The sequence below is a fragment of the Prinia subflava genome, chromosome 16 (genome assembly GCF_021018805.1).
Source record: "Prinia subflava isolate CZ2003 ecotype Zambia chromosome 16, Cam_Psub_1.2, whole genome shotgun sequence".
NCBI lineage: Eukaryota > Metazoa > Chordata > Aves > Passeriformes > Cisticolidae > Prinia > Prinia subflava.
In genome coordinates, this window is record NC_086262.1 from 2,468,063 (window position 1) to 2,485,663 (window position 17,601).

General features: G+C 45.4%; 1 protein-coding gene across 5 annotated transcripts in view; it reads right to left on the bottom strand.

Moving 5' to 3' along the window:
- LOC134558971 (protocadherin alpha-C2-like) overlaps positions 1-17,601 on the bottom strand; it is an 85,583-nt gene that overhangs the window by 43,912 nt on the left and 24,070 nt on the right. The window contains exon 1 of one of the 5 annotated variants that reach the window (XM_063413362.1): positions 3,213-6,527. The exons of 3 other annotated variants lie outside the window; for them this stretch is intronic. In XM_063413362.1, coding sequence (XP_063269432.1) covers positions 3,213-5,729 — 2,517 coding nt within the window. In that variant the 5' untranslated portion in view covers positions 5,730-6,527. Of the gene's footprint in view, positions 1-3,212; positions 6,528-17,601 lie in introns of those variants that run through there. One more of the 5 variants, XM_063413367.1, reaches the window with a different exon arrangement.

Here is a 17,601-nt window from a genome sequence, read left to right on the forward strand (position 1 = left end):
TAAAAATTTTGGGTTGATTGTTACTTCCTGCATTGAAGGGAAAAGGCTGTCGTGAGATGCAAGACACAAGAAATGAGCTTAAGTGCACAGGATGTAGGAACAAAACATGGAAGATGAAAAGAAAAACCAAGGACCAGACACTACCCAGACATCATTCAGCATCTTCACAGGAATATGAGGAAACAGACTCCAGACTAAAGCACTGAAACCCTTCCTGAAAATGACAGATCATCACTGCAGCAGTGCCCAGTAACAAAACCACAGCTTCACACACAACCTCTTCAAAATGTGTGCACCCCTCTTCTGAAAGACAGGAGTCCAGGCTGCCCATAACCCACACTGCACCAGAAATGAAGCCACAGTATTTTTTTATCCTTTTATTTTGCCTCCACTGCCTGCCTGGTCCCTCTGCAGTAGTTATCTGATGAGAGAGCAATATCCATTAACCCCGCACTGCTACCCTTATCACCAGCCTCCTGACAGCAATAACCGTGTCCAGGATTTTCTGTGCAGCTGCATTAGTACATTTCTTCTTTACAAAACACCCTCGGTCTGAGTCATACTTATAAAAAAGGTCTGTGCAGGTAAGCAGAGGGAGCACAGAAGCAGTGGCTGTCTTGCAGAAACAAGCGCCCATTCCACCATCACACCACTGGCAGTAAAAAAGGAACAGCCACACAGGAGTCAGAACTTGACCAGGTACAAAAAAGCCCCTACCTAACCTTATTGCACTTGTTTGCACTTCCATCCTTCTAATGGCCCAATAAACTCACTAATTAACTTAGTGTAATTATTAGCATCTTTGGCCTTATCAGTAAATATGAAAAGAACAAAGACTTATTACCCCAAATGTTATTGAGATTAATCCTAAATAACTTGGAAATATTTTTCCTCTGACTGTATAAACAATATTTTTTAAATATTAGTTCCTGTAAACCCCTAGGTATGATTATCTGTGCACAGCAAACCCATTCACCTGGTCCCATCCTCATCAATGAACTACCAGTAGAAAATGCATTTCCAAAAACTGTGTGGAAGAGAAAAAAGAAAAAACCTGTTCACGTTATCCAAAAGTAACACACAGATCAGAGACTGACTTTGTAAATTGGTGCAAGGACAATACTGCCTTGTTGTGCCTCACAACAGCCTCTTAAAGGCTGATTCAAAGTTCACTTTAACTAGAAAGAGAAACACAGTTCTCTGAAAATCTAATAATACAAAGATCATTATCCTTAAAATGTAGAATTCGGTGTTGCTAAGCAATTGATGGCATCTTCAGTGCAAAAGCTGAGCTTGGAACAGGAAAAAGATGTGAATTTAGTACGTAATTAGCTAGGAACTAGTAATTAGTGAATGTCATTACATTCAGCCATTTCCTCATGTGCACATGGCCTTGATACATCTTCATAGTGTGTCCTACCACAGGACAGGTTAAGAAGCAGAGACCTCAGAAAAGAACTTGTGATGAGTAGAACTTGTCAGAACTTTACCTCGGTTTAAACCATAGAGAACGAGTTGAATAATTAATTCCCATTTTGGATGATGACTCCACACAGGCAGCATTCATTAGTTTGCCCTGTACATTTCTCTGCTTTTGTACTCCAAGTTTGAGCTGGCTTTGCTGCCACTGCATGATCTGCAAAACTTGCTAATTCCTTGCATTCAATGGAGTGAGTGTCAAAATGTGATAAGAATCTCTTTGTTAAACTGATTTCCTACTCGTCTTGCATCCATAGTGAAGCCATTTGCAGTTAGTGCTTTTCTTCCTGCACACCACCCCAAAAAATCAGCTATAAAGTGTGTATTTCACTCTTTGATGCCTCAGCATAGATGCTTATAGAGCATGTCTCATATTCCCTCCTGTATCAAACACATTCTGGGCATTTTATTACACGCAGAAAATTTTAAGATACAAAAACTGCAGAGAAAGAGAAAATGTACTTCCCCTGCACCCTGCCACTGTGATTTACAGAAAAACCGTGCATTAATTTTAAATGGATTAATGTTGAATGGGTCATCATTACTCTCTAAAAGCATTTTTATGGAAGACTTGCTGGCCCTTAAGATGTGGGCATCTTTGCTCAACAAAAAGCAGTTGCTAAAGGTGCTAACATTTTCATATGTGAAAGAGTAGAAAGAAATAAATGAATGAGTTCTATTTCTGTGTCAAGAATACACAAGGCAGGCTCCTGTCTATCCCACCAGTTATTTCACTGACTTTCCCCTGTCTGGGGCATAGCACACATTAATGCACAAACTGATCTTACACCTGCCACAGTTATGAGACAGAAACAACACACAGTAATGGCATTATTTTCCTTTTGTGCACCAGAATTTGTCTTTCCTGTGAGGGCTTCTGAGTTCAGTCCCAGCATTTTCCCAGTAAAAAGGAAACCACACAAATCATGCAAACCACACACCAACTGCAGGCTTCCTGCACGCCAGAATAAAGCAACCATTAATTCTTCACTGTGGGAAAATACTGCAAAGGTTAATACATGGCTGGTCAAACCATGGGTATTAAACAACTTTCAATAGCAACCCAGCAGGTTTGAAGTTGTCACTGTAACTTAATCATGGTGACTCGCTGTAATTCTCTGCAAAGGTGTCACTGGGATGTCACAGGCCAGAAAGCATAAAAAGCAGCATTGGGTAGAACAAACATTAGCAGAGGAGGGATTTTAGTTTTCAGACAACTAAAACACGCTCACATTAGCAAGATCCTTGCAATAATATGCTTTTCTAAATTCAACAGATTTACATAGGTACGAAGACAGCAAAGCAGCAAACATCCCTAACTGCCATAAAGTAACCTTTTGAATTCAAGGCTGATCACTGATTATTTTTTCTCCTGCAATATGACTTTTCCCATCAAAACTGTAAGATAGATGTGTCATTCCCTGGCACTCTGTGGCAGCAGGCAGTTTTAGGCCGGGAAGGATGCAATACTCAGTACAGCATATGCTGCAAAAACGAGGTGAATCTCGAACAGACGCATACACTGAACTTACCAACAGGACCCTGAAAGTCTCAGGATTTACCTAGAAACAAAATGCATGGCATGGATTAGATTCATTATAACCAAGTTCCAGAGCTGAGTGTCAGCAAGCCCCTAAGGGAATATGCTTCATCTCAGTTTTCCAGCTGGAACCTCTGCCTGAGCACAGGTTTGCTCAGAGCTCTGTGCAGACCATTTACCAAGGCAGCCTCACCTCATTAGGAGTAATGGAGTCATTTCTAAGTATGATCAGGTTTTGTGCACTCTGCCCACTTTGTCCTGTCAGATGCCTCTCAGCCACCACTGCAGAGGGACCAGTAGTTCCTGTTGGGCCACAGGTATTGTAAAACATGAAAGTGTCGCTTCCTGATCCTGCAGTCAGGCAGGCCTTATAGCAGTAGGTCTTGGTGAGAGACCCATTGCCCCTCACTTCAATGAAATGGGGCTGTACTTTCAAACCTTGGGGCAATCGAGCATCAATGTTGTTGTTGGCCTGCTTGTACAATTCAGCAGGGCTCCGTTCTCTGACAGTACAGCACCCTGCACAGCAGGAGCTCCCGTACAGACTGTATCTGTAGCACTTGATAATAGAAAGCCCAATGATTGTGAAAAGGAAAACGAAGGAGATGGCGCACAAAGCGATAATGAGATAAAGAGTGACCTCTGAGTAATTGCTTGGGCCTTTAAAGTGTCTTCTTCTATCTGGGATGATTTTGGACACTCTGTCCACCACAGCAATAGTGATGGATACTGACGAGGACATCGCTGGCTCTCCATTGTCTCTCACCTCCACCGTCAGGTTGAAAGTAGCTGTGGTGTCCTCCCCCAGCTTGCGAGTAGTCCTAATCTCCCCAGTATGGAGCTCTATCCTGAACAAACCCGGATCTGAGGTTTGCACCAGGGAGAAGAACAACCAGGCATTTTGTCCTGAGTCCCCATCAATGGCTATAATTTTGGTTACCAAATATCCAGCATACGCCGAGCGTGGGATCATCTCCAGGGCTGCTGAAGTGTTGGTTGAGGTAGGATACAGAATCTGTGGAGCGTGGTCATTCTCATCCACCACGTAGATGTAGACAGTGACAGTGCTGCTCAGTGGTGGGATCCCAGCATCCTGGGCCTGGACAATCACCTGGAACTCCCTCAGTGTCTCATAGTCAAAGGACCTGACAGCATACATGTTGCCACTGTCAGATTTAATGGAGACATAGGAAGCAACCGGTAGCCCTTCGATCTCTCCATCTAGAAGAGAATAGGTCACATAGGCATTTTTGGCGACATCTGGGTCAGTGGCCTTAATAGTGCACATGAAGGCTCCGAGGGGGTTGTTCTCAGGGATGTAAACTGAGTACACAGGCTCCTCGAAGCGTGGGGGATTGTCATTGATGTCGGAGATCTCCACATGGATCACCTTCTGGGAGGACAGAGGAGGGCTCCCAGAATCAGTAGCAGTGACTGTGATGTTGTAGGCTGCTGCTTTCTCGTGGTCCAGTTTGCCCTGGGTGACCAGGGTGTAGGAGTTCTTGAAGGAGTTGAGAGCGAAGGGGAGGCCGGGGGGGATGCGCAGGCTCACCTGCTTGTTCCGCCCTGAGTCCTGGTCAGTGACACTCATCAGGGCCACCACAGTGCCTGACCTCGCATCCTCCGGCACTGGGCTGTACAGGGAGGTCAGCTCCACTTCAGGAGCATTATCATTGGCATCCACAATGTTGACCAGCACCTTGCAGTGCCCAGCCATAGAGACAGGGCCCTGATCAGTGGCTTGTACATAGATCTCATAGGAGGATGCCTCCTCATAGTCCAAAGTGCCATTAACCCGCACCTCCCCTGAATGTGGGTCCACGCTGAAGAGCTGCCTCACCTTCTGGGGGGTGTAGCTGCCGAAGGAGTAGATCACATCCCCGTTAGAGCCCTCGTCGGGGTCTGAGGCATTGAGTTTGACCACCAGCGTGCCAGGCAGGGAGTTCTCCAGAAGGCTCACTGTGTAGGTGGAGCGGTCAAAGGCGGGGGGGTTGTCATTGGTATCCACAACTCGCACAGAGATCTGGGCTGTACCAGATTTTGGGGGATCCCCACCATCCACAGCAGTCAGCACCAGCTGCTGCAGGGCACTCTGCTCCCGGTCCAGTGGCTGCTGCAGCACCAGCTCCAGGAGTTTGCTGCCGCTCTGGAAGCCTTTGAGGTCCAGGGCAAAGTGGCGACTGGGGCTGAGCAGATAGTTCTGCACAGAGTTGGTGCCCACATCAGGGTCCTGGGCACTCTCAATGTGGAAACGGGCCCCGGGCACGGCAGACTCACTGATCTCCAGCCGGTAATCCTGGCGGGGGAACCGCGGCGCGTTGTCATTGATGTCCAGCACCTCCACCTCCACGTTGTGCACCTCAATGGGCTGCTCGATGACCAGCTCCAGGCTGAGGAAGCAGGAGGGGCTCAGCTCGCAGAGCGCCTCGCGGTCCATGCGCTCCCGCACCAGCAGCGCCCCGCGGCCCAGCTCCAGCTCCAGGTACTGGCGGCCGCTGCCCGAGGTGATCCGCGCTCCCCTGGCCGCCAGCCGCCGCGGGTCCACGCCCAGGTCGCCGGCCACGCTGCCCACGAAGGCGCCGTGCGGCAGCTCCTCCCGCACCGAGTAGCGGAGCGGCCCGCCCGCCGCCCGCCCGGCGCACAGCCCCAGCAGCAGCAGCGGGCCCAGCACCGCCGCCCCGCCGCGGCTCCTCCGAGCGGCCGCCGCCATGCCCGGGGCGCGGGGTGGCCACGGGAGCAGCCGGAGCCCGGAGCCGCCGAGCCCGGCCCCGGCCCGGCCTCACTCCCCGCCGCCGCCCGGCCGCCTCATGCAAGCGGCGAGCGGCAGCCGCCCGCCGCCCCCGGCCCCGCCGCCGCCCGCTCCATGCTCGCCGGCTGCGCCAAGCGGCGGCTCCGACCTCTCTCCCTCCGGCGGCTCTCAGGAGGATGAGGAGGAGGAGGAAGGAGGAGGGACCGGGACTTGCCGGATCCGCTTTCTCCTGCTCCAGCTGCTGCGCGGGAGGAGGCGGGGGTGGGCGCTAAGCCGCGGCTGGCGCCGGTTCAGCACCTGGGCCGGGAACAGCGGCACGGCGGGCACCGCCCCCGCCCCGCCCGGCCCGCCCGGGCCCGCCGCGCCCACGTGTTGCGGCCCCGCCGAGCCCGGGACCCCGGCGCCGGTGCCGCCGAGCCTGGAGGGGCGCGGCTCCTGTGCCGGCCCCGCCGCTCCCCGTCTCCGCCCTGGCTTCGCCGCTGAAGCTTTGGGGGCGCGGGAGGCGGCCGGGGGAGCTGACACTGCATTCACTCGGGGCCCCGCTGCTGCAGCGCTGAACTACGTCCGCTTGAGAGGGTTAAATCAGCGCAGAGCTCCGAAAAAACGGGCTTCCAGCCAGGTCTGGTGCCGCTTGTGTGTTGCTGCAGTGGGTTTGACGACCTCTTTCTTGGAGACCTGCCCCTCTGCTCCCTCGGAGATTCATCCTTGCTGCAGCACCATCCCCCTGCCCAACCTCTGTGGGCACCCCCGCGCTGCTTCCACCCACTCCGCTCGGCTGAGAGAATTCTGCAAGTCACACCCATGAGTTATGAGCATTTAAGGTGAGCCTCAGTTTCTCATCCAATGCAATACACTCAAGGTGATCAGGTGCAGCTGCAGAGAAGGTGGAACATGATCTGTTTTCCAGTTTGTTTTTTTCTTCCTGTCCCCTTGTGACAGAGGACTGACAAAAAACAGTCACGAAATTGAACAAACTCAGCAGTGGGGGTGGAGATGCTGCACCTGCAATGAGTTTTACCCCAATGTCAAAAGTTCCAGCAAAGACAATAAACTTAACTCCCGTTCACACACCACCTAAGTCACTGAGGTGAGAGATTCAATGAGACAAACCAGAGACTATTGTCCTCCAGGTGTGCAGCTATGTTGCACCTACTACCCAATACAGAAACTTTCTCTACAAGTGTTTCTTTCCCTATTGTTTGGGGTTTTTTTCCCTTTCTTTCCCTGTAAACTCTTTTGTAATATCCAATAAATCTTCTCTGGATTAGGCTGGTCTCTCAAGGGGAGGGGTGACCCCAACATTCGCTGAAACCTCTTCCATCACCCTTTGTTGGCCTGGGCACCCCTCACCATGAGAACTGTAAATCACTATAAATCTCTAAAGTTTTTTCTCTGACATATCTGATGCACAAACCTCAGAGCACAACTGCCCTCACTCTGACTCAGCACCACTAAGAACTGCTACCAGTCTATCAGCTTTTATCTGTGGCCACCTCTACCAGAAGAAAGAGACAACATTACCCCATTTTGGCTGGTGGTTCCTCTATTCTCAGCCCATTTTTTGTGGCTCAAATGTTTGCCTTCATATTTATTTTGATGTGCCCACTATCCCAGTATCTGCAATTACTGCTGTCAAACCACCCAACCCTGTTTATATTTTAAGTAGAATAAATGTAGGACTGTGCAGACCAACAAGAGCAAGGTAGATTTGCCAAGTGCCTAGAACACATGGAAAATTGCCCATTTCAACCAGTTGCCAGGAGCCAAATACTTAGAAAAAAATTAACTGCAAATTTTTGGCGAGGCACTCACCTTCAAGATCACAATATTCACAGATTCAGAACAAAATACCTCGACAGTCTCACAAAAAAAAAAAAAAAAAAAAAAAAAAAAAAAAAAAAAAAAAAAAAAAGAAGTGGCAAACAACAAAACCCCACCCATCGAAGAACCCAATACCCTTCTGAATGCAATAAAAATATAAATTACAGCACCACTAATATACATGGACTATACAGCCATGTGTCAAACCAACTTGCAGCCATCATGTAAGACAGAAACCTGAAGAGAGACACCCTCAGTTTCCCAAAAATCACACTGTGATTTCACCAGACAGTCCACAGATCATCTCTGCCCCACACCTCCAGCTGTACACCCACAGAATCCTCTAACAAACATACAAAATAACAATAAAAAGCCAAAAGCCCCGGCAACACTGGCAACATCTCAGGCCCTGCCTTAAAGAACGTTAGTGAAGACTCCCCAGGAAATGGACAATGCTCATGGCTAGCAGGTGGTGGGAAGATAAATCTCATCTCTGTAGGCAACAGCTTTCTAGCCACAAGCTGATTTTACTCTGTGTGAATGGAACACATGAATCACACATCCAGGGGGGTTCAATGCCAGCAAGGAATCTTTCACACCATTTCTGGACCTCAGTGAGTCACCTGTGATAGACATTCAGGCTCTGCTCTATTGTATCTCAACAAGGAAGGGCTCGTGAACCCTCAAATCCTGGCCCACCTCGCTATTTCCACATTGCCTTGGTTCCTCTTTGCTCACACCCTGTGTCTCAGTGGTCAGCAAAGACTGTGCACAGCCAAAGTTTCACAAAACACCACAGAACATAAAACTGAACAGAGATAATACACATAGTCCATAATACTTTCATTCCCATCAAACATGTCTCTCAACCTCAAGTTCTTCAAAAATTTTTCTCCTACTTTCAGAATTGTAAGACCTAGGATTGTCTGGCTTTTCGCCTTTTTTGTACATTTTATAGCACCAATAAAATATTACTCTGATAATCATTGTATAAATTGATAATATAGCTTAGCTTATTTACAGTAGCACTGCACAAATGTCACAGTCCTGCTCAAAAAGCTTGCTTTATGATGTTAATGCTGACTGCAGAGTGGAAAAGTGGTATACCAAAATGTGTTCTGTTCTGATTAAATGTTCCCCAGGTCCTTTTAAATCTATATAAAATTCATCAATGGTTATAATAATTTTAGTTATTTCCATCAGCTTCAGTGTTACTGCTGAGTCAGTCCTGCAGGCTGTGATTTTTAATTCAGAAAAAATTTCAATTGAGAAAACACTTCAGGATCTGGTCTGTAGTAATATTGATTTTTCTAGTAATAGAAAAAATTGAAACACAGAAAAATATAATTTCAGTTTCAATTGAACCAAGGCTTAGGGGTTTCCTAGTTTTCTTTTTTCTCCAGAGTTTTCCTTTTCAGTAATTTCTTGAAATTTCATCTAAAATTTTGAAACACCTTCAAATCTCACTGCAGAAAAATGTACCCATTGAGTTCTGAACAATGCCGACGAGCAAGAGAATCAGAATCCATCCCTGCAGCAAACCAGCTGATAAACCTGATAACCCCTGGAGTGACTGCCACTGCCTGATGCAGTATCTATATCCACAGGCCTCTGCTATTTGCTGACACACAAAAACTGCACCGCTTTAATTAGCTTGGCTAAATTAAATGACACAAGAACAAACATGCAGGTGGAGCAAAGAATACTGATTTTATCAAGTCCTGCACGAGGAAATCAAGTATATCTCAAGATAGCTATACATTCATGTGTATATACCCCAGCAGGCATAGTCATGTAACTATTTCAGTATGGAAAATCCTCATATTTCTCTGCAAGTCTTCCTTGAAACACTCCTTCATATAGATATGCCTGAATCAGTAGCAGCTTGATGCAGTGCCACAGAAACATGTCTGTGCAGATTTTTCTCTTGGTAATGATACAATTATACACAGATACACTTCTGTAGGTATTTAGACCCTTGAAAAGTTCATCCATTTCAAATCACACTTCTACAAGTAAATTTTTTTTCTGTAAACTTGTAACAAGGAGCTCATAAACGTGTTTGGGCACCAATAAATCTGTGTCCAGTTTGCTCCACTGCAGAGCAATAGGCAAAGTCCCTCCTCTGGCTATTTCTGAGTCTCATACAGCAAAAGGAGAGAGAAAGACATTAGAAACCAAAAAGATGTGAATGTACAACACAAAAACTGAAGAACTCCAAGGTGTTTTGACATCTGAAGAGACATTTCACTTCTTTGTTAATAATTTCTGTGACTCATATCCCTTAAACATTCAATTTAATGACTCAGTGTCCTTTCTAAACTGGTGGGAAGACACCAGCTCCAAGCACTGGACTCCAGATTTCTGGACATATTTCACAGCCCATAGGTTTTTAGTAGCAATGAGATTGCTTGAGTACTGCATAAAAACAGACATGGTTTCATCCTACTGATACAACTGTGTGCAAAAAATATGGAGACAAGTCCACAAAATCCATACTTTAGCCATTAACAAATGGGTAATTTGTGTCATTTTCCAGAAAAAAACTAGATTTCCTCTATGTGCCTGCTTGCACTTGGTGCCTGCAATTTGTCTGCCTTACTTAGAATTAAATCAAGTCCAGAGAAAGGAACATCCATCAGTCATAGGCCAGATTACATCAACCAAAGTGGAAAACATTACCAATAAATTGTAAGGGAATGATGAGTTTGTGCAGTTTCTTAGACACAGTTTTTTTCCTGTGAGCACCATCTTCTAGTCCAGGGGTACTTGGAAGTCTATGGAAAAAACATTTTGGTATTTTAAGGGGGCACTCAAGCTACTTTCTCAGTTCATCCCCATTTTTCACTTCATGTTCTCAGGATTCCTGCAATCCTCTGCAACCCTGCTTACTTCAGTGAGGACCCCGCTCAGCTCTCTCTGAAGGAGACTGTGCAGGGTTTTTCTGGTGACTTCCCCTGCCTCAAGGACTATTTGAGCAGCAAATACTGCCTAGAGATCTGGCTGCATAGAGGCTGGTCTGCATCCTGTGTGGAATTTCCTGGGGACGTGGGATTCCCACTTTTCCTAAAAATGCTGCAAAATGCCTCCCTGAGGGAATGTGAACTATTTATTTCTACACCAAATTTCTTTGCACCCATGTCCCAGTCATCTTCCACACTTGAATTACTTGTTGACAAGTCATCTTTTCATTTGGAACCTGCCTCTCCCATGTTTGAAATAGACAGATCCTGTGCCAAATTACTCAGTTGGATTGGCTCTGTTCTTTCATGTCTTTCCTTAAATCCATTTTTCCATTGGTAGGAATTTAACTGGTGAGAATTGCTTTTTGTATCACTGCATCTGAAGCCAGGCTATTTAAAACATTGCTGTTATGGGAACCAAGGCTGCTAAACAGCCAGAAAAAAAAAATCCTGTTTGTATTTAGGTCACAGCTTCTTTGCAATAATGTAACTTGCTTGCTCTAGAAAATGTCATGTAAAGAAATTGGGGTTGGGGTATGGAGAGGCGTTGGTGTTATAAATTTCAATTGAGATAAACCAAAGAGATACACAGAAAAAAATTCCTTTTCTTCTCCTGGTCGCCAGAGTACATTCAATCATTTCTCACTTCCAGTCTAAATTTTAAGGATGGATATGTCTGACTCATTCTTCTCCTGCTATATTTTTCCGGTGACTTAAAAATGTTTTCGTAATTTATTGTGCGTAATGTCACACAACGTGGCATTCTAAATGGAGGGACATTAACAACGTGGACACCAACAAAACAACTTTCACCTTTCTGAAGTCACCACCAAGCCCGTAAGTGTTATTTCTACTGCCAAATATTTTCTTGAAGGTTTTGGGCTGGTGTGTTTTCCTTTATCACCATTGTCTCTCTTTACCACTTGTCCATGCAGGCTGTGATTCTCCAGCCCAAGCATTCACCACTAAATTTCACCTGAGCAAACTGGTCATGAGACACACTGGAGTCAAACAAGCTTCTTCCAGATAATTATGATTTAATTTGTTCCTCAGCTCTGGTACTGCTTTGCTCCATACTTATATTCACATGTGTTGCACATCTCTCTTCAGAGTTTGAGAACTGGGATAAGGTGGCTCTGACCCTCCTGGAACTGTCTCTGGATGTTTAATTGAATATGTACATATGAATTCATAAATGAGTAAGCACTTGCCTGGAAACTGAGGACTCAATTTAGTTTTCTGCTTTAAGGAGCACTTCTGTGCTCAATTCCCTAAGAATTGCCTTCAACATAAGCTACAGGATGTCCACTCACTTTCTCCCTTTGTGTTAATTTTCCATATTTCTCTCCCCTCAGCTAGGAGCTTTGCATTTGTCCTTGTGGCTGTACCAGAAATACACTGTGTTCCAAAATGATGCTGATAAGGTATGCTGAGGTCTCCTTTTCCCCTCGTTTTTGTCTACACAATTCAGATAAAGTAGGAAGCTAAGCACCGAACAGTGGCACAGAACCAATGGAAATGGAGACCTAGGTATAAAAATAGAGGGCAAGAATCAAAAGCACAGGCAAGGAGTAATATGAGGAACAGTCACCTTCTTCACTGCTGAGAAAGACCAAAGGCATTTTCTTGAGAGCCTGTCAGTGCCTCTCTTTAATAGGGAAAAGAGATCAGGTTTGTATTATTAAAGACTGTACAAGTACCCAAGAACTGTGGATTTCCTTCCCTTGAAAACACATGTTGAGTTGCATCTATTAGCTTTGGTTATACTCCCTGCTCACTCCTAAAGTGTCTCTTAGAAGTTAACAACCTAAACCTGAATCTGCCTGGCTTGGATCTAACAAGGAACTGCAATTTGGTAGGTTTGAAACCACACAGTTTTAATGATGACCTGGGTTTGCCTTTGAGTCTGTTGGAAGTATTGACTGTAAATGCCCTAATTGTAACCTGCACACCTTGTGCTGGATCAGATTTTGCTTTTTGGGAGGTTGGTGTTTTCTCCTCCTTCATTTGCACTTCTCTTTCTTTCCTGCTCACTAATGACTTTTGCAGGTTTGTTGCATTTCCTAATAACATCTCCATGAAGCCTCTTAGTTCATGAAAGTACATCAAGCCACAGAATGATACATTTAAATCATAAAAGCATTTCTTGAGTTTTGATATGCCTAATTTATTGAGACCTGTTTGGGCAGTCATATTCAGTTCAGAGCCACAAAACAACAGTGTGAAAATCTCCTTTCCCCAGCAGCTGCCCTGCCAAGGTACTAACAGGATTACCCCTTGTACTGAAAGGTTAACTCATGCTTTTGTTATTCACAGATACTTTCACTGCAACTTCCTTTTACAAGGCTGCCTAATCCATCCTTAACACTTCTGAAATGTTGCAGACCTTTCACTGAGAGAGGGAGAGAGAGCCCAGCCCAGACTCACCAGTCTCACACCTGCTGCCACTCTGCCTCCCGGTATTCTCAAGACACCAGCTGAAGCAGGCATTAACCTTTTAACCTATAACTGCGCTGGAATATCAGGTGCACTCTCTCACCAGAGCATACCTAAATGCAACTTCAGTCCCATGTGACAATTTAAATGGGACTTAGGTGTTTTGTGCTTCCCTAGGCAGGAATGCCTTCCAATACACATTCACTGAAGGCACTCCAAGGCACAAGTAGAAAACTCAGATGCACAACTGGAAGATGCTTGGATCGTGTAGTGGATACATCTAAGGTGTGATCATGTTGCTCAAATTTTTTTCTAGTCCCTTCTTTCTCTGTGACACTTAGAATGGTTTCAGTTGGAAGGGACCTTAAAGCTCATCTCATTCCACCCCTGCCATGGGCAGGGACATCTTCCACTGTCCCAGTTTGCTCCAAGCCCTGTCCAACCCAGCCTTGGACATTTTCAGGGATCCAGGGGCAGCCACAGCTTCTCTGGGAAACCTGTGCCAGGGCCTCACCACCCTCACAGGGAAGAATTTCTTCCTACTCTCCTTACATCTCCACTCCAAGGCTGTATGGAAGGTTAGCTCTGAGCTACAAGGGTCTGTTTCAAACCACTAAGACATTCTTACACAGCCCCAAGCTACCATTTGCTCCTGAAGTTAAGTGTGTAAAGCAGCAGAGAAGTGATGGGCAGATTTTCTCAATCTAAAATCAGACCCAGAATTGTCTTGTACTGAGTAGTACAGAGCTGCCCTGAATTTCTTAAATTAATGGAACAAGTTCTACTTAATCAGACTTAAAAGTGTAGTGATGACTTTCCCTTTCAAGGTTATATTTTAGAATTAACTGCTTGATTGCTCTTCTCTTGATGTTGGACAAAGTCAATGTCAGCTTTGCCAGGAAATCAAATCATTACAGCTATGCTCCTTAAAATGTAGAAATGAAGCAAATCATGACCTCTCCCTCTGGCTGGTGCAGTCAGACAGAAGTCCCAAGCCTTCTGCAGCCAGAGGCTCAGCCACCACCACGCCAGAGAAGGCAGAGCTGTTGATATATCATGGACATTCCTTGCTGTGGAATGGATGAGCAACCAAAGCAACAATGAAGGTGGTGCTCTGGGCTTCCAGGGTTCACCAGCACAAGCACAGGATGGGTACAGGGTGTTTTCACCACTCCTGCCACGACAGACAACCAGATATGGTGTGGAGTGAACCTCTGCACTTCTGGTTCCAGCCTTTCATGGTAGGCTCAGGATCAGTCACTGTTTACATTTGCAATTCTCAGTGTGGTAGGAAGGAAAAAACTTGATCCCAAGAACAAACAGAATCACAGAATATCCTGAGCTGACCCATAAGGATCATTGAAGTTCAACTCCTGGCCCTGCACAGGACACTCCAACAATCCCCACCCTGTGCCTGGCAGTGCTGTCCAAACACTCCTGGCAGTTTTGGTGCTTCAACCACTGCCCTGGGAGCCTATTCCAGTGCCCAACCACTCCCTGGGTGAAGAAAATCTTCCTAAACCTGCCCTCCTGTCACTGGTCACCAGTGAGCAGAGACCAAGGCCTGCCCCAATAAGGAAATTTTAGACTGCTGTGAGGTCTGCCCTCAGTCTCCTCTTCCCCTCTTTTCTCCTCTTGGGGAAATCTCCATCCCAGAGTCCACACAGCTTTAAATGGGAAAGGCTTTGCTGAGCAACACAGGCAAACAGCGCAGAACCCTGCACTCTTACCCCCCTTGCAGCTGCACTTCAGCTGCAGGTCTTTGCCTGACACACGTGCCACATCTCATGCAGCCAGATGGAAAATTAAACCCCTTCAACTATTTTAAAGAGCAGCTGAGAGCCATAAAGGAGGCAGGAGGGGATTAGAGTACAGACTCCATAAAACATACTGAATATGTGAGGATTTTTTAATAAGACCAGTATTCTGCTCCACATCTTTCTGTATTTCATCTGTCTGCACGGGAATGGCTAAGCAAGGAAAGTAGGGCAGGAAAATATTTCATTTTATTTGCTAATTCTCATCAGGCATTTCTGAGCTTAGAAGATTTTTACTTCAAATCCTATTACAAAAAAATCCTTCAGCCCAAAATGTTCTGTTCTTGGACTATTTATAATCTATAGCCACATATATGATGGGCAAAATGTTAATACTGCAGATTCTGCTGATATTATCTGACCTCAGGACACATCCCATTGATTTCCTTACTCAGCAGAACCAGGAACAGCATTTGACCCTGACTTACACTCTCTGCTAAATGATTTTGGTTTATATTTGTGTTTCTCTGCAGGGTGCTGGCACACAGTGGGATTCCACATCCTCCTTGCTCCCAACTCTCCTAAATATACACACTAAAGCTTGTTGGGGTTTTTTCTGTTGACTTGGAATCTATATCCCAGCCATTTTATGCCCTTTACAATCTCAGTCATATTTAATAAGGTTATCAGAACAGCACAGAGGATTGGATTCCAACTGTGCACTTCCAAGTAGTACCTGATAGCATGCCAAAATAATCTGATAATAATTATATGCAGAAAAAGCCCCAGCAACAATTTAGCTTCCTCATTTCTTGTGAACACTTTATCAGTAGATTGAGTTCATTACATGTTACTAATGTGAATTTTCCTGTCTTTAATCCGTGACTTGCACCCATTTACTTTCTTTCCTTTTGCATGCAGAGATTTGCAAATATATATATATTTAGGATTAGTATAAAGGCAGTATGACTCTAAGTGTGTGCAAATGTTCAAGCACACAAAGAAAATACAAAACAAGGAATAACAGGAAAACAATGCATTAATTGCTGCAGAGGACGCTATATAAGGTTTTAATTCAAATTAATGAAGAGGAGGAAAATTACCTAAAATAAGGTGTAAAGAAGATGGAGAAGAGGACTGGAACCTTAAGATGCACAGTGGGAAATACAAGAGAACTGGGAAATTAAGGAATTTTACTTAAGACTATAAAAAGTGAAACAAAACAATTATGCAAAAGATCCCAGAGAACACCCACTGCTAATGGGCATCAATGACAAGTCCCAGATCAGTCTCTTGTCACAACAGAGGGAGACTGTGAGCCATGACAGCCAATGTCCCTTGTCCCAAAGCATTGCACACAAGGGATCCTGGTCACCAGTGGCCATCAGGCACTGATGCTTGGGACTGGCTGGTGTGAGTGTGCAAAATCCAGTAAGAAAATGAGTGAGGTGGGAAACTTCAGGGATTTGCAGAATAAAATGACTTTTCCCTGCCACAAGATCTTACACTCACTTCTGTAATCCTGATTTTCTACATAATAATTCCAGATTGCTCTATGTGAGACTCAATTTGCACAGACCCTGAGAGGGGTAAGAGTTCAGTCTGAAAGGATGAGACTGATAGCAGGAGATTGCTGTGAGCAACCAAGTTAAAACAAAACCACAGACAACACTGTGTGAAGGAGCCCTAGAAGAAAAAGCAGTAATGGTTTTTACAGCCCAGAGAGACTTTAGGAAAGGGATGAGGCACATATCTATAAGGTCTCTGCTCCAAATCCACTTCCCTACACACAGACCAGCTCCTGCATCCCTCCTCACCATTCCTCAGTCTCTAGCACTCACTGCTGCCATCACTGCTGGAGAACAGGACTAGCTCCAGGCAGCTGGAGGGGTTGCAAGGAGCAGAGCAGAAGGGAGATGAGATGGGAGCAGCAGCAACATCTCTCAGCTCATTCCCTAGATGGGTACAGCAGCAGAGAATGAGGCAGTGGTGAACAGATCTTAGGAAATACAAGAACTGTAATATCAAACACTGTATTAAAAAAGAATTTGGCAGCATGGCATGAAAAATATCCTGTGTTGTACAGGCTGACAGGCACACCTCGGGGTGAAACAGTGGCCAAGGTATGAAGGTGATGGTGGAAAGCCACTGATCACAGCTGCCCAGTTCAGGACCTGTGTGCCCACCTCAACACTGCTGTGACAGCTCTGTCAGATTCACCAGCGCAACAAGTTCACCTCTGATTGATGGCATCTGAGAGTATTCAGAGGGGGAGGCAAAGAAAAGGGAGATGCAGCATATGAGGTGGGACAGATTATGATCAGAAGCTCAGAGGAAGGCTTGAGAAGCAGTGGCACTCATGCAATAACAAGAGAGGTACCCTGGAGCTAAACTGGGGCTTTGGAAATCCAGACAAGACAAAAGCGAGATGGAGGCAGAGGCAATTGATCACACACCATAAAAGCAGGAAGTCAGGGGAGCTGGGTTCTGTTCACTGTTACATCAGGGACTTCATGATTTTTGGCAGGTATCATAATTGGTTCCTAAGATGTCAGCAATATCTGGGCTCAAATGGCCACAGCAAGGCTTAAAGCACTACTGCAAAGGATGCTTGGGTAGTCTCGAGCAATAAGGTACATAGGCACATGTATAATTTATTGTTTGCACTAGGTGCTGAAGGGAGATAAGTGTTTGGGGATTTTTAAGTAAACATTAAGCAAATCTGTTTTCAAATTTCCCTTTGGAATTCTTAAAACCTCAGTGACACAAAATATTTATGGTTTGAATTTAGTAAGACTTCAATATTTGTTTCCTTGAGCATGAGAGTTCTTACTGAATAGATCAGAGTGATTCACC